Source organism: Erpetoichthys calabaricus, chromosome 2, assembly GCF_900747795.2.
Source record: "Erpetoichthys calabaricus chromosome 2, fErpCal1.3, whole genome shotgun sequence".
NCBI lineage: Eukaryota > Metazoa > Chordata > Cladistia > Polypteriformes > Polypteridae > Erpetoichthys > Erpetoichthys calabaricus.
Window position 1 is genome coordinate 162495550 of NC_041395.2, and position 22410 is coordinate 162517959.

A 22410-nucleotide genomic window follows, 5' to 3' on the forward strand; every position below is an offset into this window, starting at 1 on the left:
ATTTGAGGAACTGCTTTAATTTATGGTAACTTTGATTATAACCTAATATTCCTCTTTAATGCAAATTACTTGAAGAATTTGCAAATGAATCAGTGTTAAAAAATATGTAGACCCCTGAAAATAAGAATGTAAAATGCAAATTGTATTTTGTTGTAATTGCCCCTTGTTATGTGTTGATGTGATTTTTTTCTGTTAATTTATTTGCTCCTTATTTAGTCATTTTTTCTTGTTTACATTTAGAAATGAAGGACATAGTGAGAGGTCAATGTGCAACTTCCAAAGTGTGCTATTTGGAAGTGACAATAATAAAAGTCATGGTTTCCCCTCACTTTCTGTGAACACACAATAATAATAGAGAGACATTTGTCAATATGTATGTAGGTATAAAAAAATAACAGCTTACATTCACATACATTGTCAAATTGTTACAACGACGACAAAAGAGGACAAAAGACTACCTAGTTGGGCATTCTACAGTAATGAAATGTGATTAAGTTATTATCACTTGTCTCTCTGGGTGTAATTGGTCAGTTAATCAATTTGAAGGAAAGTTGAAAGCTAAACTAATTTCTTAAAGGCATTTGATAAAGGTATTAGTAGTCAAAGAAGAAAAGAAATTGCAAAACAAAAGTTTGGGATAGGGCGGCACGGTGGCGCAGTGGGTAGCGCTGCTGCCTCGCAGTTGGGAGATCTGGGGACCTGGGTTCGCTTCCCGGGTCCTCCTTGCGTGGAGTTTGCATGTTCTTCCCGTGTCTGCGTGGGTTTCCTCCGGGCACTCCGGTTTCCTCCCACAGTCCAAAGACATGCAGGTTAGGTGGATTGGTGATTCTAAATTGGCCCTAGTGTGTGCTTGGTGTGTGGGTGTGTTTGTGTGTGTCCTGCGGTGGGTTGGCACCCTGCCCGGGATTGGTTCTTGCCTTGTGCCCTGTGTTGGCTGGGATTGGCTCCAGCTGACCCCCGTGACCCTGTGTTTGGATTCAGCGGGTTGGAAAATGGATGGATGGAAGTTTGGGATATCCTAGTGAGCACCATTGGTTCAATAATCAAACAATGGAAGTTGCATATCATTCAATATTTGCCTAGAAAAGGCCATTCTGTCAAATTCATGGGCTGATCCAGAATCAGATCTGTGAGTAAAGAAAACCATTGTGAGGAAAGAATTTCTTGAAAGGTGTGAAGCAGTTCAGTGATCAAAAATTAAACCAGTTGACAATATACATCACTCTGCATAATGTCTATGTAGCAGGACAAAATATATTATAAAAAAATTTCCTGTCTCACCATAGGAGGGGATAGAGAGCTTATTAATGATCAGTCTGTGATGTGCACTAAGATAGTTGTGGTTTGGGCATAGCCAGAATGCATTATAATGGACAAAAGTGAGTACTGCCATCTTATTACCCTTTTCCCACAGCACTGAATTTTGAAAGTGAAAGGTTGGATGTTTGTTATTACTAAGGGCCAAGGAGCTTGTTAGAATTATAGGCCTGTTAAAGAAAGAAAGCACATTTCTAGTTCTGTAAAAAAATGAATTGATGTTCAAAATATGTGTATCAAGTTGTACAGTGAATCAATTTAAGCATCTAAAACCAAAAAATACTTGCAAACTTTAAAAAGTTTGTGCAAAAAACGAACATCTGACTTTGACAAAGAGATAGGAAGAGACAGCAGTCTTACAATTGTGTGATCATGTCCAGTCAGGTTCACACTGTATTCCTACTGACTAACCACACTAATCTGGTAATGTGAACATACCTAGCTATCTTGGGTTGCAAGAACAATGAAAGATCATCAGCCAAACAATACAAAATAAATTTAAACAACATAACTGTAAATAAACACACAAACCTGTTGAAAACTCACAGAAGCTACAGTGAAACCCAATAATAAAAATAGGGCAGTGGGTAAATATTAAACAATTAGGAAACACCAAAACCTCTGGTCCTTGAAGGAAGGTAGTTCATGTGCTTCTTATAAAACATAGCACCCCAGGTTACTCTGCTGGGAGTGCCCTCACATTTTCCATGCCTTAATGGTGGGTATTACTGTCTTTTACTCTTGAAGTATATGAAAATGATCATTTAGTCTGAGCAATGTGTTTTGATCTTAGCTAGGTTTTCACAGTGTACCTGTAGTGAAAAACTACCAATTTTTAAAACATTACGATCCCAGCATTTTGATAATTTTAGTATGGTAAGTAAATGGTAGTTTTCAAGCACCTCACGTTTAGTTAATAATTAGCATGATCTCAACACTCCCCACTTTATATCTAGCTCAATTCACTCTTCAAACCTACACTCATTGTGCAGATCTACAGAGTGTGCAATAGAGGTAGGTGTATGATTGTGTAGTTATGTGTTGGAAAATGAAGACTGCTATGAAACTTGTGGTGTGGAGTTATCCTTTACTTGCTCCAGTACCAGTACTGAGTTCCAAAAATATAGATCAAGCACAACTGTCAGCAGCTGTTCTTTTCCTGTCAGCCGTAATGCATGGTCATGCTGCCCCTTGTTGTGAGAAGTACCTGAAGCCCAATTATGTGGCAGAGCTACTCCACACTCTCGATCCTTGGCGTATCACGTCATAAGTTTTTGATTAAGACCAAGAACAAGGTTCAAGGCCCAGTTGATTGCAAGTTTTTTTTTTGTGTGAGAAACAGACAATAATTAGAATTTGTTTTATATACTGTATTTTCTGCCTCACTCAACGCTGTCTGTGCAACGTGGCCGCACAGGGCTTAAATAACTCAACACATCCACATAAAAACGACAAGTGTGAGCTTTTTTGAAGGCTTTTACAGGGCATACCTTGCTGTAAACTGAAATATATACAAAATAAACATATAGGTATTTACAGGTGTAGAACCAAAGACAATAAATAATGATTTACAAAGCAATACATAGCAGACAGTATGCATTAAACAATAAAGCTTTAACAGACACTTACAAGAAGAATGATTTCAGTGGTCGGATCAAGACAAAGAGAAGTGCGTAGGCAAAGGTTCAAATTGCTGCGTACCCCAACTAACCAGAGCCAGGGGTTTGTATACCTTAAAGATACGTTTCGGACGTGACATAGACATTTATAACACCACTGTGAGTGTTGGACGTGACTGACAGGTGTGTTAATAAATGACAAGATAAAGGGGGAGCACAGTTCAACAAACAATAGTAATAGTTAATAGCATGTGGAGCAGAAATATATATATATATATATATATATATATATTTATATATATTTATATACAGTATATCTCTTTATTCATTGTGGTTAAAAGACAGTAATTCGATGTGACAACATCATCATTTTAATTTTTGATCTTTGACTGATATTCAGCAATTTACCACTGGTATGTAATAATGCACTATAGCACAGAGTACACAGTAACAAAAAATAGAAAACAAAACAGTACTTTTTATTTCTGTTATGCTCCTCTTGTATTGTTATCAAATAACTACAAAAATTCCTAAACTATATTTTGATGCACTAATAAAAATGACACATTGTGTAAATGTTCCTTTATTTACAACAGAACATTCACGGAACAGTACTTCTTTGTTTTCACCTCTCTGTTACATTAGACCCTCATCTGAGTGCATTTTTGGTTAATTTGCCATATTTCTCTTTGTTTAATCATGCTGTTTGAAATAGCTGATGATCTCCCATTCCTTCCCATGATCAAAGTTTGGCCATGTGATCTAGCTGATACCTTTTGCTGCCATTTTGCATATGAAAGGAGGCATGGGAGCACAGTAACAACTTCGGTTCCTCTGCTGTTTTTTGGATTTCTAGAATCCATCTTGTTGAAATTAACTTTATATTGTAGAAGTTTTTAAATCTGGACATTTTGCACATTATTTTGTATTCTTGTTTTTTGAGTATTTATTGAGATGGGTTGTTGTTTTTATTTTTATTTCTAATTTTTTTTAATTGTTTTTTAAAACTGTGGTGTTTTTGTTTGTCATTTAGAAGCTTGTTAATTTGGCATGGTCACTACTGATCATGTAAGAGTAGGATGTGTACAGCAATTCTTTGCAACTTCTACAGTAAGGCTTCTGTTCAGCTTCTTCAGCTTGTTAGCATACTGTTATTGTTTTTTGAACCATGTGTTGAAATAGTGTTCTGCTAAAATCTTGACAGGCATCAAGTTTTGTGCATTTTTCAATAATAGTTATCAGTGAAAGTTATAACAACTTAAAACTTTTTGTTAAGGCCAATGAGAATTTAGGTGTAGTAAATTGATTGGGTGACATGAATAAAGTCATAAGCTAATTCTAAACTTGTCAGGTTCAGAGTTCTTTGCTCATGTTTGAGATTTATGTTAATATCTAACCTACTTTTTTGTAGATCATTATGCTATTTCCTGATTCAGCGTCCCACTTTTTGAATAGTGTTTCCCACAAAAATATAATCAAGAATTCGGGCATCCCTTACTGGGGAGTCATATGACAATTGCCATTATATTTTGGTGTTTAGAAATGTTAGTTCATTTATATTTTAACCAGTTTAATGGTTATTATAAATATTATTTTGCATAGTGCTAATCTGGGTAATTAAAAACACAGGAAACTAAACTGTACCAGTATTTTTAATAACTAATAATCATATAGAAAAAGCAGTTTGTTGCAGATGTTTACCTATCTTAGAAATCAAATCTGAAATTGCTGAGGTATTTTACATGACTACCTTAATGTTAGCTGACATATATTTCTTTAAAATTACAGCTACAATTACACACAAAAATTAACTAACAGATCTAAATACAGCTGCATGTTCAAAAGACATCCATTTTTTGCAGATAAGGAGGTTTCCAAACCCAGCTTTTATTTTTTAAACTTTTGTCTTAATGAAATGAAAATGTAGTACAGATACAACAAGTCAACATGTCTACTAAAGGAAATGCTGAGGCACAGTAACTAAGCTATGCTGGCAATTTAATAAAATACTGTAGTAATAAGTCACAGAGTCTTTACTTTTTCTTGTTATGAGAACACATCAGGAGCAATAAATACATTCCCAGTGGTTTAATGGGTATAGCAGGAGCAATGGTAAGATGAAACAATGAAATATACCTGTAGTTGTACTGGGATTCTGTTTAAAAAAATAAGTCATGCAGTATGCTGTAAATCTGAGATTGTGTGTAAAATATGGTTTAAAATTGTGCAGTTGTGGTTTCTGAACAACCTGTGTGAAACCACATACAACTGAAACTTTGTTGTGGTGTGTGCTACCTGAATGTAATGTTATTTGTCTGCAACAAGTCAATATAGGGTAAAAAATGTTGACAACCCTTACTGAAAAAATTAATTTAATTGGATTTAAATTTTTGTTGTTGAGGTACACAAGTACTTCTTGAGGAACCACGATCTTATAATGGATAAGCCTGGTTTGGAAAATACAACGAAATGTGTTAGGTATTATAGCTGTGTGTGGAAACTTCAGTATTTCCTTGTTGTCCAAAATACCTTCATGCTCTTTAGTTGAACAAATCTCTTGGTTTGTGGGTTTGTACAATAATGAATAAACAGATTGACCACTTTATTAGTGCATATAAATTGTGAGGAAATCTGGTTTTCCAGTGGCAGGCTGTGAACTTAAAAGTACACAAGACCATGTACAGATGATATATTTAAATATGTATTAAATTGATTTTATGTAAATCACTTAACTATCCAAAGTTGGCAGTAATTGTTACCTTTAAAGTATGGCTATACAAAAGCTCCAAACAATTAACAAAACAAAAATAACCTTCTCTGTATGAGTTAAAGAATTAATTAGATAAGACTACCTCTAAATGCGCTAGGCTGTTTTTCTGTTTTTCGTAAAATATTATAACAGACTTGTTTTCAATTTTTAGCCACCACTGCCTTGGCACTAAATGACTAACAATAGGACTCTGAAGAAACTGCTTGTTTATTGGCCAATTGTATTGAGAAGCACAACCGTAATCTGTGTAGCAACCAGACAGTCATCTACACATTTGCAGTTTTCATGGCCTAAATTTCAAAAAGCTTTCAGTGGAGCATAGGAAGTGCTTATGGATTTTCAATATTTATTGAATTTTGTAGCAGGAACATCTTACACTTAGTACAGTGCTATTCAACTTATCTTCTTTATTTGTCACTTACTTTGCACATACAATAGCGTCATGGAACAAGTTTGTTTCTAAGCATTTTTTGGACGTTATAAGTGATTGGACATTGAGTCAGATAGGAAAATTGTTGCAGATTAAATCATGCTGAATTGCACAAAGTGGAATGTGATGTCCATATATGGGAGCTCATTTGCAAATTCTAGGTAAAAATAACTTTAATGTTGCATATGCTTTCTAACTAAAGAAGGCTGGTGTTTGATGGGAAGTTACAATGCCTGCTTGTCCAGTAACGGAAGTAACAAAAAATAATTAGAAAACTACGAGTATGAACCAGATACCCTCTAGCAGACCTGCTGTGGTTGTTATTTTGTACCAACTGTAGATGGGCATATAATATAATGAATATTACTTAATTCTTTTAATTGCAGTATCTTGTATTCAGTCTCAGTTTTGAAAGTAAACACCTTTGAATTACACTAATATATTCTTTCTGGATTTTGCTTGTGTCTACACATCATTTGATAGCCTTTACGTGTAATAAATGGGCAGTAAGATAAATCTCCCACATTGCTGCCAAACTCATCCATGTATTTTCCTGGTAGCGAAGTCTTTGATCATGGAAGCTTATAATCCAGACACATTCCGCTTTTCACTCTGTGTGAGTAAACACCCCATAATTAAAAAGATTAAGTTCCTTTAATAATCATTGCCTGCAGGAACATAATGGCCTGCAAGTTTTTTTATAGTAGTGTTTTATATATACAGTATATATATATTTTCTTTTTATATACAGTATATACATACACCTTTTTAGTAATATTAAAAACTAAATTACCATTTTGTACAGTACATCAGAGTTTTGGGATCCTATTGTCTGTGTTTTGAAACAAAACTACATACTGTACAGAATTTAACATAAATGCTGAAATGTTTAATAGAATATAAATAAATGTCTAATAATATATAGAGTAGCAGACCTACATTGTAATATTTACATGCCCCAAACCAAAATAAAGCAAACCAAAGGGAGTTTCATTACAACATTAAAAATCCCCAGGCACTTAATTAGAGAGTCTGTAGTGAAAGGTTAAGAGAGAGAGACAGATTTCATAGCAGACCTTTTAACAAGAGAGAAAGAGAAGGTCTGTCAAGTTCATATTTTCAGGGATTTTGATCCTGGCTATATTTTCATACATTATACAGTATTTGTTGTTTTGGCTCAAACAGGTGTTTGACAAACACCGTGGTTAATAGTTTTGCGGTTGTTGTAAGCAGTCATAATGGTGATGTGAGAGCTAAGTCCTCAAATTAATTTTTCAGTATACCTGTCATTGTTCATCCTAATCCTCACCATTGTTCATGAGTTCTAGATGTCAAGTGAAAGAAGTTTAAATAAGGCTTCTGTCCAGGGTTGAGGAGCTCACCTTTTGTGGTTGATAAGGAGCTGAGAAATATGATTGCAAATCAAAAAGTAAAGGCAATTTGAAAATGATGTAGTAACTGCAATGCATAGAAGCTGACACAATATAAAACTTTTACAATGGCTTATGGATAGTTCGAATATGCATAATGCAGTGTGCTACCGTTAGTCTAGTTGAAGCGAAGGTCAGACGAACATGGATGCTCAGCTGTTGGATTGCACCATTGTTGAGTAATGTGCTGTAGTGAGATTTCTTTTCTCTGTTGCTGTTACTATGTAATTTTCAAATTGCCTTTAGTTTTTGATTTACCTCGTACAAGAGGACCTTAGAGTAGAGTTACTGTTTCAATGGATCGAGAGAAACTGATTCAGGTGGTTCAGTCATGTTGTTAGCATGACCATGGGAGCTTCTCACACAAAAGATGCATCCCACTAGGATTTGACTTGAGCTAGACCCTTAGACCTTAGAATGAGAATTTCTCTTTTGAATGGTCAAAATCAAACAAATTAAACCAAAAGACATAAAATAAAGAAAAAACCAAAGATATTAAATTTAACAATTTTTGTTTTTTTGCAGTATGCTTGCTTTTGAGACTTTGACCTTGCACATGGGTCTCAGACTCATTTCCTACAGGTTTTCATTTCTACCAGTTTCTTAATTAGTATTTGACTGTTAAAGAAACATACCTTGCACAGCCAAGACACATGATGCATGTTACACTATTAATTATAAACCTCAAGAACTGGCTTCTAATTATAAAACTGGTAAACACCTCAAGCCATTGCTTCACTTTAGGGGCTGAGGTTAAAGTCTCTGCATTAGAGCTTGGCAGGGCACTCAAACACATAAAAATTTCTATTGTAGTTTGAAAAATGTTTTTTGACCAAGAGCAGCTCAGTACTTATTGTTAATTAGCAGCTTATTGAGGAAGATATAAGCAATTTAGATTACAGATTCTTAAAACGTGAATCAGTTACGTACTGTCAAAATATCTTGCATTAGCAACAATAATTGGTTACTAATTAAGAAACTGGTTTAAGCAAAAACCTGTATCCACTGTGGCCCTTCAGAAACTGAATTCTAAACCTCTGATTTACCAAATATGAAACAAGAGTATTTTTAAAATGTGCCTAGAGTTTATTTCTAATATTACAGAAGGGTAATAGATTGCATTTTTAAACCTCTGAAAGCTTTGACAACCAATTCATAGCTTATTTACTGGACTGCAAAAGTGTCTCCATTTCTTCTTATTCTAATTAATAATAGCATTCTGAAGCCATACTACCATTATGCCATGAAGGTCTGAGTAGCAAATGGAACTGATTTCAGTTTAAGTGTGCAAAAAATACAAACTGAAAAGAATTTACCACAAAGCGAGAAGAAATTATATAATTATCTTTCAGAAAAAAAAGATTTTCTTCTAAGTCACCAATTAGTTCCTAAGACGCAGAATATAAGCAGCATATCTGCAAAGCAGAGTCGTTGGTGAAATTTAGACCAGCTCAAAAGCAAGAAATCAATTAAACCAAGCCTTCAGAACAGACGGAAAACCAAGACTAAAGGTAAAAAGCAGCAAGTAAACATTTAAAGGAATACTACATTCAAAAATGTTATTTTATTATATGTGAGCTACCCTGTGAAGTTTGTAGTAGTTGTAGAGGAAAAAAAATTAATCTTGGTGCCATACAACAGCGAACAATGTGAAAAATGTCCATGGGAAAAAGAAGAAAAATATCCTGTTACTCTTGTCGCTTAATCCCCAATGTCAGTTATCTAGTTGTATGCTAAATAAGTGCAACTCACATACTTTTTTGCTAAAATATTGTTAAATAAATGCACAAATCATTAATGCACTCATCATAAACATGACAACTAAAGCATCCTGGAAATGACTTTTTGAAGACCCACCTCTTCCCCTCATTCATTGTTCAAGAGGTATGTCTTCAGTTCAAAAAGTCATTCCCATGAGGGTTTAGGTTCTCTGTTTAGTTATGGGGTAAGTAGCATATAAAATACCATTTTTGCGTCCTTTATTATTCCTTTAAAGTTTTACTTTTTTTCCTTCAGTCTTGGTTGTGTAGCCTTGGTTTAATTGATTTCTTGCTTCTGAACCTGTTTGAATCCCACCAGTGACTTTGCTTATCAGACAGTTGCTTACTGTTTGCTGCTTTATGGCACCAAAACTACATAGGGTAGGTCACATATAATGCAATAACATTTTCGGTGGAGTATTCCTTTAAGTTTTTACGTGCTGCTTTTTTACCTTTGGTCTTGGTTCTGTCTGAGTTCTGAAGCCTTGGATTAATTGACTGCTTGCTTCTGAACCTGTTTGAATTTCATCCATGAGTTTGCTTAGCAGACAGTTGCTTATGCTCTGCATCCATTTTCTGCTGGACATTTCCATGGACGTTTTTCAAATTGTTTGCCATTGTACTTCATTGGTCACTACTGGCTTCTGTTCTATCATCAACTGTTTTACATGAAATTAAAAAAAAATTCTCAACCATTAAAAATTTTTCTCTGCTTCAAACTGTGAGGTATGTAACATCTAAAAAAATAATCATATTTGGGCATAGCATTCCATTCAACTGTTTAGTTAACAAGATTGCTCAGTAGCCATTAGAGAAATCTTTATGAAAAAAGTCGAACTTACAGAATCACCTGCTTGCCATCAGCTTTTATACAAAATGGCTACTATGATGTGTTGAACAGTATTAGTGATATTCTACACTAATTCAAAGAGGACAGGTGGCTATAAACCTTTAAGAACCACTCAAACACATCATATCTTTATACTTTTAGGTAGTGGTTCTCTAAATAATGGGTGTTGATGCTTATGTAAGGTAGGTAATTCCAGAGAAGACACTCCTTACTGTTGTAGTGGCACCAAGAAGTCCAAGAAAGGAAATTTGCTCAAAATATGGCAGTTCAGGCATGCAAGAAGTAGATTGTTTGCCTGTAATTGTGATAAATCAGGTCTATACTTTGTTCTTGTTTTTTTCTGGGAGGCGGTTTTCCTTAGTGGTTAAGTGAAGTTTGTAAGACCTCCCTATAATTTTTTTTTGTCCAAATCATTAGTTATAGTTATCCAGAAAACAGTTTTTCACTGGCAATCAAGAGGTATGGCTAAGGACTGGAGGTAGAATGCTAAAGATTTAGGATATCAGCAAGAAAATTAGGGCATATCTGCTTTCCATCAGACTAACTGCCATGAGAAAATATATATGTTTTATTGGATTGACTGTATTTATGAGTTTGTCCTCTTTTATTTTCCCCAAGATTTACATAAATGCCATCTCTATGGTGATTTATGAGCAGTACTAATAGGTGGTATACATTTGAGCTGTCTTAATTACGTTAGATTAAATTAGATAAACTATGGGGAAATTCAGATGCCTATAAAAACATTAAAAAACAAGAATACATACTCATAGGACAAATAATACACCCAATCCATTGGTAAACAGTTAAATAAATAAATGTATATTGTGCAGATATTTCAAAATAAACTTAATGAGTAAAACAGGAGAAAGCATTGCATTGCCTGATGGCAGTGGACTGAAAAGTCCCCTAGAGGTGTTTCTTAGTACACCATGATGGAATGAAATTTTTCCTAAAATTTTACTCTAAATTCCTGGAGGGAATGGAGGGGATTTTTCATGGCATCCAATTTTGCCACAATTGTCTTTTCCACAACAGCTTCATTATGTCCAGAGTTCGTTCTATGATGGAGCAGACTTACTCCGGCATTGTGCTTCTTTTGAGCTCAAGTTGCTTACCCAGGAGACTGCAGCATAGAACAACACTCTGGCTACTATGGACTGGAACATGTATGTGCTTACAGGTTTTCAAATTTTTGTTGTCTTTTTTAAATGGCTATATGTTTTTGGGCACTTTGTACTACATGCTAATGTACTGTACAACAGATAAATAGCAACAATATATTAACCTATCCTATTAAAATAGAAATTGTATGGTAGCTAAATAATGCAGTACAATGTATACTGCCAATTGCAATAAAAAAATAATAATTGTAAAATTAGTCTATGATGACTAGACATAATTGTGGTACACTGTACCATTTATCTCTGAGTTTCACACCAAACCTTACCAGACTTACTTAATCATATGACTATCAACCGTATCACATGTTTGTAAAGGCAGATGTCTGTCATGCTCAGATTTTCCATAGAGATAATACATGCCTGTTACTTGGCTTAAAGGTCTGAGTTGAAAGCTGTGGTAATTAATTTTTATACATAACAATGTACTTATAATACTGTACATAATACTTGGGCAAAGCTGATTCTACATTTCATTGCTCATGATATTCCACTCTGTACAATCAAATGGAATAGAGACACATAATAGAAAAAAGAGGTCCCTGCAACTCTCTTTGAGCATGTGTTGTGTCCTGATAATCCTAATGCCAAGGTCTTTGTTTTAGTGTTTATGGAGTAATTCATCTGTTACTTCTGAAACTATGTTTAGTTTGAAATCACAGAGAACCAAAGCATAACCTGTCACTACTGTGCCCAGGGCAAATACCAACAATAGATGAGAGACAATTCTAGACTGTTGACGATTTCAGATCAATAAATAACAAATGGTTTATTTGGCTAGTCCTAGCTTGAATCTGGATCATTATGTCATTCATTTCAGGGTTACCTGGTGAGAAATTCGGGCAGGCCTTACAATTTATTATACATTTTATGGTTCTTAAAACACAGAAGTTATACAGTAATCCCTCGCTATATTGCGCAAATGCAAGCAAACAGAAGTGGAGCAATAAGGCATGGAATTGATGCAAAAGTTAATGACTGCAAGAAGGATAGATGCATGAGAAGCATCTGAAAAACTACCACCATAGAGCACATCATCTAAATATATTGTCTGGATGGGTGAAAGGACACAAGAGGACTTCAATAAAATATTGGAGTGCCAGCCAGGTTGCCGTTTTAATTATAATTTTGATTCTATCAAAGAAAACAGACACTTAATGGCACAAAACAGCAAAAAGCAACAGAAATAATGGTGGTCTTCTCATCTCCAGGAATCAGTAGCTTGGTAGAGTTATTCCTGACTGGGAGCTCCATCCTCTATGAAGTTCGGGTTCTAACAGAGACGTCTCTCTCTGGGGTATCCGGGTTCTTATTAGGCTCCGACTGAAAGGGCATTTTCTCAGCACTGCAAGTAAGAAAAGAGATAATACTATTAGTGGTAGAGCTCCCTCTCATCATGGGGTGGTATCAGTTACCTCTGATAAACCTAGAAGGTAATCCTGATCCAAATGTGTGACAACTGATTAAATATAGCCAAACATATTTGACACCTGTTTGAGACAACAAAAGGGATCTGGAAAGAATCATTTTATCACATATTCCAGGTACTATTTTTCTCAAAGGTAGGATATTTTCTACTTGCTTGTGTGTTAGAATTAGCTGACCTTGGAGGAGTTCTTACATAAATACGGAAATAAGATAGCATGATACCAAGCATCTAGCATGAGCACTTTGCTGGTGGTACATGGACAACACTCTGAGAACCGTTGAAGTAGATTACTAACAACAGAGTAAGAATTGCAGCAAACAGTGTACTTTATATACAAGAAACAGTTATATATTTGTCATTGCGAGAAGCTTTTGATAAACCTATGAGCTGTGGTCACTGGAGTTTACTTGCTTATAAAAAAAAAAAATCATGTAACATTTGTTTTTGTTGCTATGTATAGTCTAAAAAATTTCAGATTACTCTTCAGTAATGAAGTTTGTTCACAGTTTACCCTGCTAACTAGCACAACTTTTACTATTACTGTTTGCATTTTTTGCAGGGAAAACAGTGCAGAGATGTTTTAAATGGCCACACCTAAAAGATGAAATTCCACCTGTGGCAATTTTCTTGACATGGTCTTTTGAATTAAGTTTTTGTTTGGCCTATTGGCTAACATTTCTGGGAAGTGTCTTCTTTTATTTTGTTAAATGTTGTATTGCTGAAAAGATCAAGATCCCATCTGCTTTTAAAAGAATAAAGTTGGATCCAATATTCTGAAGGAATACACCCTCTCACGAATGCTTCTTCTACTGTACTCTTCCACCAACACCATATCTGGAATAGGAATAATATCTGAACACTTCAGAAAAATTACACTAAACTGTGTCCAAATGTTGTTGAGAATTTAGTCTTATTTGTTTACTTGCACATCTGTAAATTTGAAGTCTCACCCTTCCATCTTGCTTCTTTAGAATAACTTTTTGTTATGAACCTTGGTTAATTAGTATTTAGATTAATTTTTGCCTGTTTTTTGTCATATTTGACTTATATTATTATTGTTATTTTATTTTATGAAAATACAAACATCTTTTGTGATATCATCACAGTACCATTTTGTGACTGTTGTGTATTTCAGGCTCTGTATTATGGCAGCAGAAAATATTCATATTGAATTGAATGTAATGATGTTAGTTGCCAGTCACATGTCATTGTGATGCCACAAAGTTTCTCATCATTAAATACATGTTGTTTAAGATGTAGCACAGTGAACCAAACTTCCAAAATTTTCTTTGAAAATAAATGTGTCCCTCATGAATTTGGTAATATAGGGAAAAGACTTTTAGGTAGTCAGGAACTTGGCTTTTGAATTTTCAATCAAACTTAGTAAGCCCTGTTAACTGTGCCACAGTCAGTTTACAGAGGTTGGTACTACCTCAAATTGTTTGAATTTTGAGGATGTTTCAGATCATAAGTTTTCAATCAAGACCAAGATCAAGGTTTTAGCCCCAGTAGTTACATGTGGACCTTGGGTCACATGCATTTCTCAGTGTTTGATGTTCCTACATTCTGTATCCCGCACTTGACACTCAGCATATGGTGCTGCTCTTCTTCTTCTTCATAATATGGTGTTCTTTCTCATATCATCAACCTCTGTGATTTGTTGATGTCAGTACATGTTGCTGGTCTTCTTTTGCTTTCATTACATTTGATATTAATAAACCCACGAGCGCAGGTCAGTTTGCCAAGGTTGTAGCTACCTCAAACTTTAAGATTTTCTAGAATGTGTAGGGTCATAATCTTCTGATTAATATCAAGGTTCTCGCCCCATTAGGCTGCAAATAATTGCATGAGAAAAGGTCAGAGCAAAGCATTGTTATATACCAATATAAAGGTAAATATATGCGTGTGAATAAAACAAAAAATATGCACAAAGCCGCTTAAAACATAAAATACAGCAACATACTTATTACAGATTATTAATTATTTTCACCACTTCCTGCACATTTATTTATGTTTTGCAAACTTTTCTTGCACATATATTTTCATTTTTTTTCTCCCAATGCAAGAATACTTTACTTCTTGTTGCACATTCTAAAGTGAACACTGTCTCAGTGCATATTGATGCTTTTGAAAATTTCTATATATTGATTAAATGTTAAATGATCACACAATTATGTTTTAAATCTTTTCACCGCAGAGAAATGTTAATATACAGGACATGACAATAGCAAATCTGTTTATTGGCTTGTTATCTGACAGATAATGTATTGGTTTTTAATAAATAAGAGACACTAGCAACAGTACTGCATTCACATTTGATACGTGGTTATAAATGCAAAATAAATAGCCTGATCTATATACAAACTGCTGATCTTGTCTTAATGGTGGGTGGGTGGCTGATGGCCAAATGCTACTCTTTCACTGAATGATGTGAAATCAGGCTAACTTATAACAATACTCAAACTATTCTTGATTAGAACTGTGTAAAGGTTGTGTGAAACAATATGGTTGAGACATCTATGATGAAATCTGCATTGCACTATCTAAAGTATGAATACTGCTTTGCATTTGTTTTGCATTATTTCTATAATATGACAAAAGATATGAAAGTCATTTAGTAGAAACTTGTATACTATTAGATGTACACAGGGCAGAGATGTTTTAGTACTGATCACATCCTGGACTTTATGCAAGCCTATATGCCCATCTGTGTGTCTTCAGTTATATAAAGTATGTGTGTGACTTCTCACCAGACAGTTCATGTAACAGTTATTTTTCTTCTCTTCCTCTTTAATATTCACCTCTTCCTTATGTTTATCAGCTTGCTTCTGCCTGTATTTTGTTTGTAATTCTTATATTACTCTATTTCCCCCATTTTATCTTTGGCTGTTTATCTTCTTGATTTAATGTCTAGCTGTGTTCATGAATTGTTTCAGCCCACTGGCAAAGCTGATCTTTACTTTGAGTGAGGGCTGAATCACAATTCATAAAGCATAATAAAAGTCATTCTTTATTTAATATTGTGTTTTTTATTGCAAGAATTGTAAAAAATGCCTTATAAAGCAATTAAGACAGTATACGAGGGTTAGTCAAAAAGTTCCCGCTAGTGTATCTGAAGCTGATTTCCCCAATTTGCACATGAACTTGATGTTACTACATTGTTTGAACTGCGACATTGCTCCAAATGATTATGCACACATCTAACTCAAACGGTAATTAAAACAATACTACACGCCGAAACAAATCCAGATCTGTTGTTACTGGCCTACAGACGTGCTGCGCTCCCCTTCACAACAATGTGTGCGTAATCTGATCTCTCACTCTCCCACTATATCACAATTCTGAGAACTTTTTGACTGCCCCATATATTCCAATATGAACTAAACAGTCCATCAATGTCATCGTATACAGTACCTTTCATAGTGAGATCTATTCTTGAGGTAAACGTTTTAAATAAAAAACATATTACCAGAAACAAACTGGCAGATATATGTATATCATAATGTGTTTGTGCGGTTACATCAGGGGTAAGCAGAAGCTAGGAAAGAAGGTGTGACTGTGGGGAAGAAGTGCTGGGGATGTTTCAGTTTAAAGTTCATTATATAGAAATCATTTTGGTAAGTATTATAAACCTATAAAGCACCGCCTAACTTTTCCATTAGTTCACTTCAGCATTGAGGCAAAAAGACATAAATGCAGCTGCACATTACTCTAATCTATGTACATCACACTTAGTGGTCTGAACTCAGTCCAGCCACTTTTCTAACTACTCCTTTAAAGCAGTGTGTTAGCTCTATGGAATTAATAAGCATCTCTCCCAGTTGCACATCAGCTGATGGTGTCCCATTACCACTAATATCATTTACACTCTGTATTAGTTAGGTAATTTGGCTACAGTACTGCTGAGACAGCTTTCTGCAACCTCTAAATTATTGCCTGCTATTTCGGAGATCAATGAAACTAATTTGTGTTAGTCACCACCAATGTAATAATATACAGTATTGATTCAATATCATTTTTGAGATGCTCATGCAGGAATATTAATCTGTTTAAATTTGCTCAGGGGATGACATTTTCTGAATATCTGCAAACCTTTTACTCTGCCATCAAATCTTCATCTTTCTCTAAAGCTGTAACAATGCATAAAATGGAGGTTACCATGGCAGAGGAAAAAGGTAAGAGTCAAGGATGTTCTTCAGGAACCACTCTTAATTGTTACACCAGAATGAAATGTCTCTAATTTATATGTGGCTTTATGCAAGCAGCAATTAACCCCAAACAGGATCTTGGGCTTTGCAGGGACCATATTTGTCAAGTAGTTGATTTATTTTATATAAAATGCTACAGTAGAGCACCTTGTAGATAACGCAGAACATGTATACTGTTCGACTGACAATCGTCTCCCTTCCATTTTGGAATGCAGGGCAAGTGTTGCCATCTACAGTATCGGCAACAAAAAGAATTTTAAGTGAAATCTCTATGTGCAGGGCAGGTGCTGTGAATGCTCTATGTAATAAACTTAATAAGTTATAGTGTAATGAAAATTGCATAATTAGATCTGGACCACCCTATATACAGTGGTGTGAAAAACTATTTGCCCCCTTCCTGATTTCTTATTCTTTTGCATGTTTGTCACACAAAATGTTTCTGATCATCAAACACATTTAACCATTAGTCAAATATAACACAAGTAAACACAAAATGCAGTTTTTAAATGATGGTTTTTATTATTTAGGGAGAAAAAAAATCCAAACCTACATGGCCCTGTGTGAAAAAGTAATTGCCCCCTGAACCTAATAACTGGTTGGGCCACCCTTAGCAGCAATAACTGCAATCAAGCGTTTGCGATAACTTGCAATGAGTCTTTTACAGCGCTCTGGAGGAATTTTGGCCCACTCATCTTTGCAAAATTGTTGTAATTCAGCTTTATTTGAGGGTTTTCTAGCATGAACCGCCTTTTTAAGGTCATGCCATAGCATCTCAATTGGATTCAGGTCAGGACTGTAATTTAACAGGCAGGCAAGTGACGCAAAACTTGCCCTGTGTTGCAGACTGAGGCAACTGTGGGGTGTGAGCTTAATTCTTATGAATATTGTATCTTTTTCTTCGACTCTGGCATTATTGTGTTCATTTTTTTTTAATTGTTTCCTTTTCTCCAGGCAGCCCTTGCAGAAGTCAAGTGTTAAGCATGTCACTGACATCAGAAACAAGAGGTTTCTCGTGGAACCTGAAGAAGGTAGCATCAGACATGAGCCAACTCATGGAGAATCTGGATACCAGAGAACTTGACGTAGAGGGGGAGGAGGTCGATTTTTCAAATGCAGACCCTGACGCAATAGGTGAGTATGCAAAAGTGTTACACCTGATACAACAGTTCAGTATCATTGGAGGACTTACTCACACTGTGTCTTACAAAGCCTGCAGAACCAAATTTGCCTGTTATTCTCACCATCCACTTTGACCTTATTCAAATGACTGAGGTATTTCAGCTCATCCACTAGTAGATGATCGTTGCTTACCCGCAAGTAACAAAGCAACTCTTTTCTCAGAGAGACCCAATAGCTCGGAGTTGGAGTTGCTGATTTTTATGCTGATTGTGTCATATATGGCTATTTACTACCCCTGTGTTCAACAGAGAGTCAGGTGAGGTCAAGAGGACAGCATTTACCTTTGACACTAGAAATACAGTATAAAATTTAGGACTGTCCGCAAACTTGGCCTTATCCTTGATATTCTGTCCACAAAAGTTTCAAACAGTAAAGGACACAAAGCCTTATCTTACTCATGTTTAAGTAGATTCTCCCTAGATATTTGTTTTTTCCCACACCCGGAAGGTATGCATGTTTTAACAAGTGTCACTAAACTGGGTCAAGGTGTGTGACTGAGTATACTCTTTGTTCAAATGAAGTTGGGTTGATTTCTGACTACACCCAATGCTGTTAGGGTAGGCTCTGTCTCAGTATGACTTTGCATTGGAATATATAAATAAGTAAATAAAGTATAAATTACATACTCCTGAAGGGTTGTACCAGGAATGTGATATGGCCATCGCACAGTTTGGCACAAGACCTGTTTACTTTTGTCATGTCACTTTATGTCTGATGCACCTGTCTTACGTTTTGTAAACTATAAGTAAATTTAGGAGTTAAAGCAAGACTACTACAGAAATAATGTACCTGACCTTGTAAATAATATTGTCTGCTTGGTCTATGTCTATCTGTACTAACACTTTCATAACAAAATTATAGAATTTTAGTTTGATTCGGATGGTAGAAAAACAAAGGTAAATAATTGTCATTATATCTACTTTAAACATTTATTATACTTTCCGAAATTGACATTTCTAAATTAGACCTAAACTCAATGTACCCTCATGTTATTTGAATACTTTAAATGCTGTAATCCACTTAAGTTAGAACCAGACAGCTGAAATTTATAGCTAAAAGAAATTTACAATGATTATGCACTGCCTTGTAAACAATCAAGCTCAGGTGGGATCTGACATGCCAGCAACACTGACACACCTAAGCCAAATGCAGAAGTAGTGGTTCCTTGAAAATTGATGCAGGGGTTTGCACAAATTAATAGGCTTGCATGACCATGTACTAAAGGAATGTGCATCATATTATTCTTAAAAGTTCAATAATCAGAGAGGACTGGATTGTTATGGAGTTTGCAAATTCAGTTACTAAGAATGTCTGTGAACAACAGTGTTTTTGACAGATGCCAAATTGTTGAGGTACATGAGGCCAGGTGGTCGGCCTAAAGAACAATACCACATTTTAGCTATATGACTGTGACAGCTGGGAGGATGCTGGTGACAATAAACACTGTTATTGGGAAGAATCTGAGCAGCTCATAGATATGCATGATGACAAGATGATCATGTGATGGGCTGTTACTGGGCCTTTATCAAAATTTTTCAGTATTTATAGAACAGGGGTCTTTAGCTGCAGTTCTGGAGCATTACTGTTTCTACAGGTTTCATTCTAACTATTCTCTTGTCCTTAATTAGCAGCTAAACAGTAGTGACATACAAAATGAGCCAACACAAGATCAGCAACCTGTGTCCATCATATAAAATAAAGAGAAGGAAAGATCTCAGTAATGTTCATCTGCTTAGGTCCACAACACATTTTGACGATGGTCTTAGAAAACAGAAAATCCACAGTTTTGGAATTGTCTGCTTTGGCAGAATGAAAGCATTAACAAGCCATGGAATTATATAACTGGTTTAATTAACAACAAGAATCTGCTTCTAATTAAAAATCTGGTTGGAATGAAATTGGTTGGAGTTTGAGAGTCTACTTAGCTGGTCATCTATTGACTCACTTCACATCTCATTTATTTTTGGATGCTGTTTAGAGATGGGTCAAACTGCAGCTCACAATAGGTATGATGTAGGTCATGGAATGCCCATAATGTCAGTCATGAAGCCCCCACTGAGTCAGATGACCATCCCAAAACCCTAATCTTTATCATGATGTAACTAGGAATTCATTGGGCATTTCATGGCTAGCTGTCTTTATAATGGATGACTTGGGTCAAATGTTCTTTGATCCTGTACACTCCTCTTCACTGTTTTCTGCTCCCTGTACCATTAAGTTATAAACGGATTGAAGCAGCTGTTGTGTGTAGATTGTTTTCTGTTCCCTCTACCATTAAGTTGCAATTTGACAAAACAGATTCATTAAAGTTAAAAATTTCTAGTACAATATAAATAGAATGTATAAGAGAGGATACTTTCTATGTAAATTGACCCTGTATTTAAATTTTCTTAAAGGTCCTGGCTGTATGGGTAGGTAGTATGTTCCCATACCCTTTCAGTTACTTCCACTGCCAGGTACTCAGTCCCACGAAAAGATCTGGCTCAACAAGGACACTTGAAACACTTCACAGCTCATACAATAAAAAAAGGAAAGAAAAAAAAATCTTTCAAGATAAATTTATCCTACTGAATGTTCTGCAAATTTTGCTATTACCTTTTCTTATGATTCCATAAGCATCCTGCATTTCTTTGGCTGGTTGAATCACTTTCATCTTGTAACTCTTGCTTTGTTCTAATAGTTCAGCAGCTCTTATCTTTTAGTTTCATGTATGTATTTGGGACAATGCATGTGGAATAGAAGCTGTGTGACTGAAGTAATCTAGTCCCTTATCAGTCAGTCATTGTCCAACCTACTATATCCTAACACAGGGTCACGGGGGTCTGCTAGAACCATTCCCAGCCAACACAGGGCACAAGGCAAGAACAAACCCCGGGCAGGGTGCCAGCCCACCACAGGACACACCCACACACGAAGCACACACTAGGGACAATTTAGGATCGCCAATGCACCTAACCTGCATGTCTTTGGACCATGGGATAAAACCGGGGCTACCTGGAGGAAACCCACGCAGTCGCGAGGAGAACATGCAAACTCCACACAGGGAGGACCCGGGAAGCAAACCCAGGTCTCCTTACTGTGAGGCAGCAGCGCTACCACTGTGCCACCATGCCGCACAGCTAGTCCCTTATTTTATATTAAATTCTGATTTAAATGCTCCACCTACTACCTATTTGAAAGAGTGTACTTACATGTTCTGCTAAAATACCTCCTTTTTGTTCTTGTTCAACAATGACTGTCAGAGCTCTTTACCTCTCCAAACAGGTTTAACACATATGTGCCATATATCTTCGCTCTTCTGTAAGACCCTGAAAAATCACAATAGGTCTTTCTGTCTGACTTTCTAACATCAAAGAAACACTTCACAATTAATCCCATTATTTGAATTTTTCATCTCTTTCTACATGCTGCTCCAAACAGTAAGGATTTATGCTTCGTTTTGCTTTTCTGCCATAAAGTCTAAATTGTAATATTTGGGATACTTACATTTTTTTCCCTCTCACTCTGTTTTCATAGTCTGTCCTCATAAAATGTCTATTCCTAAATATGTACTGTATATTCCTCTACAGTGTGTTGTTCCCATTAACAGGCATCAGTTCTACTTTTTTTTTCCTTAGATTTCACTACCCCCTAGCCGTAACAGCACATTAATCATTTAGCCTCAAAGCTACTGCCTCACCCCTCTTCTACAATCTGCTCAGCTATAAGTTTTTCTCCTGTTGCTAAAGTAGGAGATGCAGCTCTCCTTTCTGTTTCTCTTACAGAAGTGGCTCTCTTACCAGCAGTCAGATCTGAGAGGTCTGCAACTTCACTAAAGAGCAGTACTTCTCCTGCATTTCTCTCCCAATGTTGTGACAGTATTTCAGTGGTTGTCAGCTATATATTCAGAGATGTTGTTGGTCTCTATGCATTGGTTTACATTAATTTACATTTTATTTTTTCTAAAGAGTTAGACATACATATTCAGCTTGTTTGTCAGGTAATGAAACATTTAAAGAGATAATCACCCATTTGTGAAATTAAAGAAATAAGAATCACACAAAGGATGTTAGCAGTGGATCAAATTACAGTCTCAGCTATTTTAAATCGGAAAGCACCAGAGTGTAAAGCAGGTCCAGCGCGCCTCATAGGGTGTGCAAACTATTGTGAGGGGTATGTAAGGAATTTCAGTTCCATTATTTCACCTATAACTTTTAACAAAAAAAAAATCAAGGAAAACTTTGTTTGATCCCACGAA

The 22410-nt window shown here is 35.7% G+C and overlaps 2 protein-coding genes across 4 annotated transcripts in view; one reads left to right on the forward strand and one right to left on the reverse strand.

Moving 5' to 3' along the window:
- Positions 1–22410, reverse strand: part of LOC127526866 (uncharacterized) — a 345966-nt gene that overhangs the window by 132239 nt on the left and 191317 nt on the right. The window lies entirely within an intron of this gene.
- pld1a (phospholipase D1a) overlaps positions 1–22410 on the forward strand; it is a 287428-nt gene that overhangs the window by 120665 nt on the left and 144353 nt on the right. For all 3 annotated transcript variants that reach the window (XM_028794711.2, XM_028794710.2, XM_028794714.2), the window contains one exon: positions 17946–18125. In XM_028794711.2, coding sequence (XP_028650544.1) covers positions 17975–18125 — 151 coding nt within the window. In that variant the 5' untranslated portion in view covers positions 17946–17974. The remainder of the gene's footprint in view (positions 1–17945; positions 18126–22410) is intronic.